The sequence below is a fragment of the Lygodium microphyllum genome, chromosome 14 (assembly GCF_053477565.2).
Source record: "Lygodium microphyllum isolate KBCC chromosome 14, Lygodium_microphyllum_v1.1.10, whole genome shotgun sequence".
Taxonomy (NCBI): Eukaryota; Viridiplantae; Streptophyta; class Polypodiopsida; order Schizaeales; family Lygodiaceae; genus Lygodium; species Lygodium microphyllum.
The window spans coordinates 110,798,126-110,805,842 of NC_141148.1; the positions used below are offsets into that span (position 1 = coordinate 110,798,126).

Consider the following 7,717-nt stretch of genomic DNA (forward strand, 5'->3'; position numbering starts at 1 on the left):
GTAAATGTTTTATTTTATAATACTTACTCACTTCCTTCATACATGTTTTATTTTCATTTTCAAGTGTTGCAACACAGTTTGGAAGAGGGCATGTCACGGCTTCACCATTGCAGGTTCCACATTTATATCCACTTTGAATAACTCTACTAAGAAAAGAGGGATTTCTTTTCAATATATGATATAAAACATTATGTCATGCTTTCTTACATATTTTTTTAAAATTATGATTGGGATGCTATAATGATAATATTAATTTTCCTTAATCCATCTTTTTGTACTTGTATGGTTTAAATCAACAATGTTTGATGGCTTTTCTTTCTTTTGTATGGTGAAGTCAATAAATTGCAAGAATGATGTATTTTTGAAAATCAAGTTACTATTTTAAGAACTGATATGAAAGTGCAATACATTAACCATTAATAATGCAAGTGTTTCACAATGGTTTTCGAGTCTCTCATGCTTTGTTTTTTAGTTTTTAAGGGGCCTATATACTAAACTTAGAGGTGGCATTAAAAATTGGCACGGTAGTACTAGCTTTCAGCTTTATGTTCTTGTAAGTCATTGTGGGTTGTATAGTAGAATGTGGAGGCTTGTCCAATGTTGATCATGTGTATGAGGTGCGCCTTCATTTTATCCCAATAGACCATGGAATTGTTGGGGTTTCAAGTTTTTAAGTTAATGTTGACATGCTTTATATGCTAGCACGAATCCTTTAACGTCACATGTTCTACTCACTTTTTGTATTGCTTATGTCTTTCGCATGCGTTATGATTCCTAGTAACTTTGATGACATTGTCCTTCTAGTTGTAGTATGTGCTAGAGTTTACACAAAGATACACTAGTAATTGGAAACTATTGAAGTACACAGGGATGCAATTTTTATTGTTCTTGGAAAATTCAATCACCCTCACCCTCACCATCCTTCACTCTTCATATGGCAATACATCAACATAAATTACTGAAGAGCTTCAAACTCTTTCTAATTAGATTTGAGATTGAAATGGTCCCATAGTTTCTAGGGGGTTTGATGTTTAATATAGAAGGCTTCTTATTGTGTTTGGTTGGAGTAATAATTTAGCTTAGTATCAAGTTGAAATGCACCTTAGTCAAGTGGACTAAGTCAAGGCTCATTAAGGTGAAAGGGTCCCATAGTTTCTATGCATGATCTCTTATCTAGGGGGTTAAGAACTTGAGTCAAGTGGAGTAAGTCAAGGCTCAATAAGGTGAAATGGTCCCATAATTTCTATAGATGATCTCTCATCTAGGGGGTTAGTCTACTTTTGATGGATTTAATATAGAAGGCTCCTTATTGTGTTTGGTTTAAGTAATAATTTAGCTTAATGTCAAGTTCTTGGAATGAACCTTAGTCAAGGGGAGCAAGTCAAGGCTCATTAAGCTGAAACGGTCCAACAGTTTCTATAGATGATCTGATCTCATCTAGGTACTTTTGATGGATTTAATATAGAAGGCTCCGTATTGTGTTTGGTTTGAGTAATAATTTAGCCTAATGTCAAGTTGGAATAAACCTTAGTCAAGGGGAGCAAGTCAAGGCTGCAGTCTTGTGGGGTTAAGACTCGAGAATACAATAGGCCTCACTACGACGAAATGAAGCATGCATAGATTGTAAGAGAGAGATCTCAGTTGCGTTTGTATATATACACACACATTCTGCATTCGCCTATGATCTCAAAATCTCTCTCTCTCTCTCTCTCTCTCTGCCCATTGACTTTCTGCGCTTGTAGAGCCTGAACACACACACACTCTCTCTCTCTCTCGGAGTCTTTCTCACAGTCTCTCTTCTCCCTCTCTCTCTCTCTGTGTCTCTCTCTTTCTCTCAGACAGACACACACTCTCTCTCTCTCTCTCTCTCTCTCTTTCTCTCTGCCCATTGACTTTCTGCGCTTATAGAGCCTGAACACACACAGACACTCTCTCTCTCTCTCTCGGAGTCTTTCTCACAGTCTCTCTCCCTCTCTCTCTCTCTCTGTGTCTGTGTCTCTCTCTTTCTCTCAGACAGACACACACACACACTCTCTCTCTCTCTCTCTCTCTCTCTCTCTCTCTCTCTCAGACACACACACACACACAGTCTCTCTCTCTCTCTCTCTCTCTCTCTCTCTCTCTCTCTCTCTGCGAAAGGTGCAATGATCACAGCATTTCCTCCAAGACGTTATTGGCTGCCGCTGGTCCTCTTCGCCTTCATGATTTCCGTCGGCTTTTCTTCCATCGTTCCTGATTCTGCAGCTGCTCTCAGAACTTTGACAACGCCCGCCGACCACCACCTGCAACATCCTGTCGAGTCGACACTCGCCGATGACGATCATCTCCAGCGTCGCCTTCTCTCTCTCAACAAGCCCGCCCTCAAAAGCATCCAGGTCGTTAATCCACAATGCAATTTACACGACCGTTTAGCTGGTTCTTCTCTATCGATGGCGCTAATAAACACCAAAAAGCTCTTCCTTCAACCAACGGAAGCAAGCATTGCACGGAGGGATACTAGGATATTTCATGGATTTATAACGTGATCTTGAACTTAGACCTGTGGATAGTAGAGATGGTGAATTAGCAAGCATTGCAAGGAGGGATACTAGGATATTTCATGGATTTATACCGTGATCTTGAACTTAGACCTGTGGATAGTAGAGATGGTGAATTAGCCACCAAGCTAGCTAATGTGGAGAGAGAGAGAGAGAGAGAGAGAGAGAGAGAGGCAGGCCTTATCTTTTCTTTAAGAGTTCTCAAACCTTAGCACCTTTATGTACCTTACATATGGATGTGCTTTTGCCTAGGAATGGAGATTTTAGAATGCTATGGACTAGGATACTTAGACCTCACATTTTTGCGTGTTTGTACTCTAATATACTTGCACTAATTGGCCTCACACTTTTGCATCTTTGTACTCTAATATACTTGCACTAATTATCTTATTCTTTCATCTCTACAGAGTCCAGATGGGGACACTATAGATTGCATCCCTATTGACAAACAAGTAGCATTTGATCATCCACTCCTCAAAGATCATAAAGTTCAGGTGCCATCAAAAATCCTTCATACATGCACATTTCTTTGCCATAGGTTTACGTACTTGATAATGCCAATCTTAATTTTGGAAATATAAATGGTATTCAAATTACAGTAGAGAAATTGGGAGTGACATACCTTATTTTTATCAAGGTATATTCGCAACATGGATATATCCGTGCTCGGAAAACATTAAACCATGCACTTTGGGACATCCATCCATACTTAGGTCTACTATTTTGTTTGGATTTAAATAATATGCTGGTGGAGTCTTTACACATCATGATTGTTAGACGTCAAGCTGCAAAATTTTGTTTATACAAGTCTTACACACATTTTTTGAGATGCAGATGAGCCCTACTTCTCTCCCTTGGGAAGATAGATCATCCCCAATTAGTACAAAAGACAAAGGTGGAGAATTAAAGGGAGTGCAACCATTAAGACAATTGTGGCATAGCACCAATGATTCTTGCCCATCAGGATTTATTTCTGTGAGACGCATCACAAAAGAACATCTACAAAGGGAAGCTCTTTATAAGCAAACAAAGTATAAACAATTCCTCACCCCCAAAGTTGGAGAAAAAAAGCAAGAACCCCCAGCAATTGCTGGGCATGAGGTTAATAAATTGATTTTGTAATTGCAAGAAAAGTTTCATTCTTTTCTATTACAATATTTACAAATTAGTGGAATGTAATAATCAACCTTTCCACAAACTTACTGATGTCAACTCCCAACTCCTTCAATTATTGCCGGCAAAAGACGATTTTATGAGCACATCCTTGCATGCTTGCTTAGGTACTTGTATATTCTATTGAGAACTTACATGCATGGATACATACATGCTTGCATTCATAAATATGAACATACACATCATGCATGGATATTTATGTATACACATGCTTGCATGGCAATATGCATATATAGATGTAGACATGCATATACATACATGAATACATAGATTTTACTATTTGTATATATGCATGTACACACATAAAACCATATGTTCATAATTATGAATGCATAAATAGATGGATGCATAAATAGATACTTAGGTGCAAAAATATGCATGCAAAGATACATCTCATGTCTACGCACAAAAAATGTACCTTGGGGCAATTAATATATGTGAAAGTGTTCAAGGCCTATTTGAAAAATCCCTTATCCATTATTTTTTCATAAATAAAATATACCCTTTTTCTATCCAATATGTGAAGAGCATGCTTGGATCATGGATGCAAAAGAATATGAGCAACTACAAATTGCATCAACTATGTCATTAAGGAAAGTCCACAAACTCCCCAAACTCCATAGTTGATATGGCCACTCATTATGTCTGTATAAGTCAAGTAAGTTTATCAACAATGATACAATTTCCACACTTTGTGATCTATTGATACATACGGTCTATGATAGTATATATGTGCACATATATGCATGTAAGTATATATCATACACGTATTTGTAAGTGCACGTGTGCATATATATGTAGTTATGCAATAATGCATGCATGTTTATCATATGTAGATGTGTATATATGGATACTGCGTGCATATATTTGTCTATATATATGAGACCCATATGAGAGGACATGTTATTATACAAACATACTGTTGTGCCTATGCATGGATGCATGCATATTGTATGTATATTCTTGTTTGGATATGAACATACATATGTATGGACATGTAGCTATGTGAATATACATGTATGTATTTACGTATGCTTATCCATCATACCATAGATATATGTTTAATTTAAGCAAAGCCTATTCACTTTTTTCTCCATGATAAATATGTTTTGTGTGAGTGTGCAAGGCTCTTAATCCTAAAATTTTACTAGGATCTTGAAGCAAACCTTAATGTCATGTGCTCATGGAAACGTTTGCATAGAAACCTTACTTATTGCTTGAGTAAATGATAAGGTTATGAAACATAAATGAGGTGCATATGTCTAAAAGTTCATAGCTTATGTAGCTACACTTGGTTATATTATTAAAGCACTAAGAAAGATTTACAAAATAGGTTCATATTTTAACTATTCTAAACATATGTTTATTTGAAGTATGCAGTCGAACAAGCAGTTGGAGATTCCTTCTATGGGGCAAGTGGCATTTTCAATTTGTGGAGCCCACTTGTAGGTTCTACTGGAGAGTTCAGTCTAGCGCAATTATGGCTATTTCAAGGCTCATACCAAGAGGAAAACCTTAACACCATTGAAGTGGGTTGGCAAGTATGTTTATATCCTGTTTAATCACCAATATTGAAGCGTAAAACATTAGAAAGTAATACTATAACAATTAGCTCTTATTGACAAGTAAAGGGAGCATGGACTAATACAATGGTTTGAATAAATCTTTCGTTTGTCATGAATTGTAGGTTTGGTATGGCAACAATTACCCACAAATATTTGTATATTGGACAGTAAGTGGATCATTTTCTTATAAAATATGTTTGCCAAGAGGCATCTTCCTATTTTCTTTCTTCGTCTATTGGATGTGAATTCAAACGCACCAAAGTATATAATCTCATTGTAAATAATTCTACCTAGAGATTGAACCATATGAAGAATCCTAAATAATCAATACCATCTAAATAAATAGTAAGTACTAAATATTTGGCATCTAATCTATTTAGACTCATAAACATTTCTTTTTGGTTTCCACTAGATATCATTCATATTTTTCATGCTAAGAAATAATGATTCACAAGTTTTTCATTGACTTTTCTTTAGTCTAAGAAAACTACCATTTAATGTCTACAGAGCGATGCATATAATGATACCGGATGCTACAACCTTCAATGCTCAGGTTTTGTACAAACCAGCAATCAAATTGTACTTGGAGGAGCATTATCCCCTGTGTCAGCTATAGATGGTCAACAACAAGAGTTGAATATCTTAGTTTTCAAAGTAAGATTCTTCCCTCTTTATATTATGGATACATGTGGATAGTGTGTGCACCTCATAAGAACACACATTATATGCATGCATGCCCACAACTTGCACAAGTAGTCTTCTATGCACAAACACATGCATACATGTACATACATATATACTTTACTCAATACAATCACATATACTTACATTATCCTTGATTAGATATAATTTGATTATTCTTATTTTTAGAACTAGCCTTCTCTATGGCTAAGTTTACTATGAGAAATGATAGAAAAATTTTCACTTCTACTTATGTATTCCTACTTACATGTGCATGTTTTGCATGCACCTACCCTTCAACATTGATGACATGCTACGGTTGGCATGAGTTGTTGTCACTGATTAGTGAATTTGACTAATTTAATATCTATTACATAACCCTTAATTGCATCATGTAGCTTGAATAAATAAAGTACTTGTAATTGACTTGTAGTCCCCTTGTAGTATCATGTAGGTTTATAGGATATAATTCTTCATCATTGTAGACACACACACACACACACACACACACACACATGCAAATATGTTTACATATGGAAATAACCAAAGAGTACCAAACAACCAAGATAAACCAGAAAAAATATTTTTCTCACAAAAACTATTGTTTTACATGTTGAGATAAAGCCTCACAAAATGTGTGTGCATCTTGTGTATGGGCACACTCCTTTATTGGTTACTAAGTTTACAATGCCATGTAGGAACCCTCAAGTGGAAATTGGTGGTTATCTATAAATGGAGAGTATGTAGGGTATTGGCCAAAGTCCATTCACACTCTTCTTCAAAATAATGCAAGCACTTTACAATGGGGAGGAGAGATAGTAAACAATGAAAATAATGGGCAACATACAACAACACAAATGGGCAGTGGCATGTTCTCTGAGCAAGGTGTAAATAAGTCTGCTTATATAAGAAACCTACAATTTGTAAACTCTAACTTCACTTATCAAACTCCAATTGGCTTGATACCTATCATTACCAACACATCATGTTATGACCTTGAGCTTGGTAACTCTAGTGATTGGGGTTTGAGCTTTTTCTTTGGAGGTCCTGGAAGGAACCTAGCTTGCCCCTAATTGAACCTACATGTATACAAATAGATAAATCTAGATCTATATCTGATACTACCACCTCCAATGGTACTTGTATATTGTGATTTTTGGAGAAAAAGAGAATATCAATGTGTCAAACTTGGGGTTCTAGATATATGTTTGCATATCTACTGCAATGCATGAATAATGTACCTAAAAATTTATGTATCCATTTCTAAATAAACAATGAATGAAGTAGATCATGAAATATAATTTTCTCATCTAAGGAAGCATCACACTAAGATTGAATCAAGAGTTGAGGGAAAACAAGATTAAATGTTCAAGATAGAATGGAGAAGAATACATCTTCTTTACTACTAGAAAAATATCAAAAAATTAAGTACATCATGTGGAAAAATAATTTAGGAGAAAAATTGAAGAATTGCATTATAAAATGTACATTAGCACATACTATTTTCCACATAAATTATGAACTCTAGCATAGAGTTCTTTCTTGCTATTGTAGTCAATATCCAAACATGTTGACGTGACAAGGATACTTCATCTTTCACAAGTTTTAATTTATGAAAACCTCTTCAATTGTGATAGAAACATTCCAATTGGATGCCGAGTTTTCCAATAGCTCAATAGAACCACCCAATCTTCCAAAAACTACCACACACATGAGTCGAGGAATATTTGATCTTAAAAACTACTTGTAGTGGTTTCATGG

At 35.7% G+C, this 7,717-nt stretch overlaps 1 protein-coding gene across 1 annotated transcript; it reads left to right on the plus strand.

Moving 5' to 3' along the window:
* Positions 1–1,920: 1,920 nt before the first annotated feature.
* Positions 1,921–7,142, plus strand: LOC148025988 (protein neprosin-like). Its single transcript, XM_087692039.1, has 7 exons — positions 1,921–2,375; positions 2,945–3,031; positions 3,372–3,638; positions 5,084–5,251; positions 5,398–5,442; positions 5,783–5,929; positions 6,655–7,142. The coding sequence occupies exons 1-7, from the start codon at positions 2,145–2,147 to the stop codon at positions 7,027–7,029; spliced, it is 1,320 nt and encodes a 439-aa protein (XP_087548165.1). The 5' UTR covers positions 1,921–2,144; the 3' UTR covers positions 7,030–7,142.
* The last annotated feature ends 575 nt before the right edge of the window (positions 7,143–7,717 follow it).

Excerpts from the sequence above, each read along its gene's own strand:
- LOC148025988 (XM_087692039.1), top strand. The coding sequence starts at position 2,145 with ATGATCACAGCATTTCCTCCAAGACGTTATTGGCTGCCGCTGGTCCTC. Across the intron at positions 3,639-5,083 it reads CAGCAATTGCTGGGCATGAG|TATGCAGTCGAACAAGCAGT; the intron begins GTTAATAAATTG and ends GTTTATTTGAAG. Across the intron at positions 5,252-5,397 it reads CCATTGAAGTGGGTTGGCAA|GTTTGGTATGGCAACAATTA; the intron begins GTATGTTTATAT and ends CATGAATTGTAG.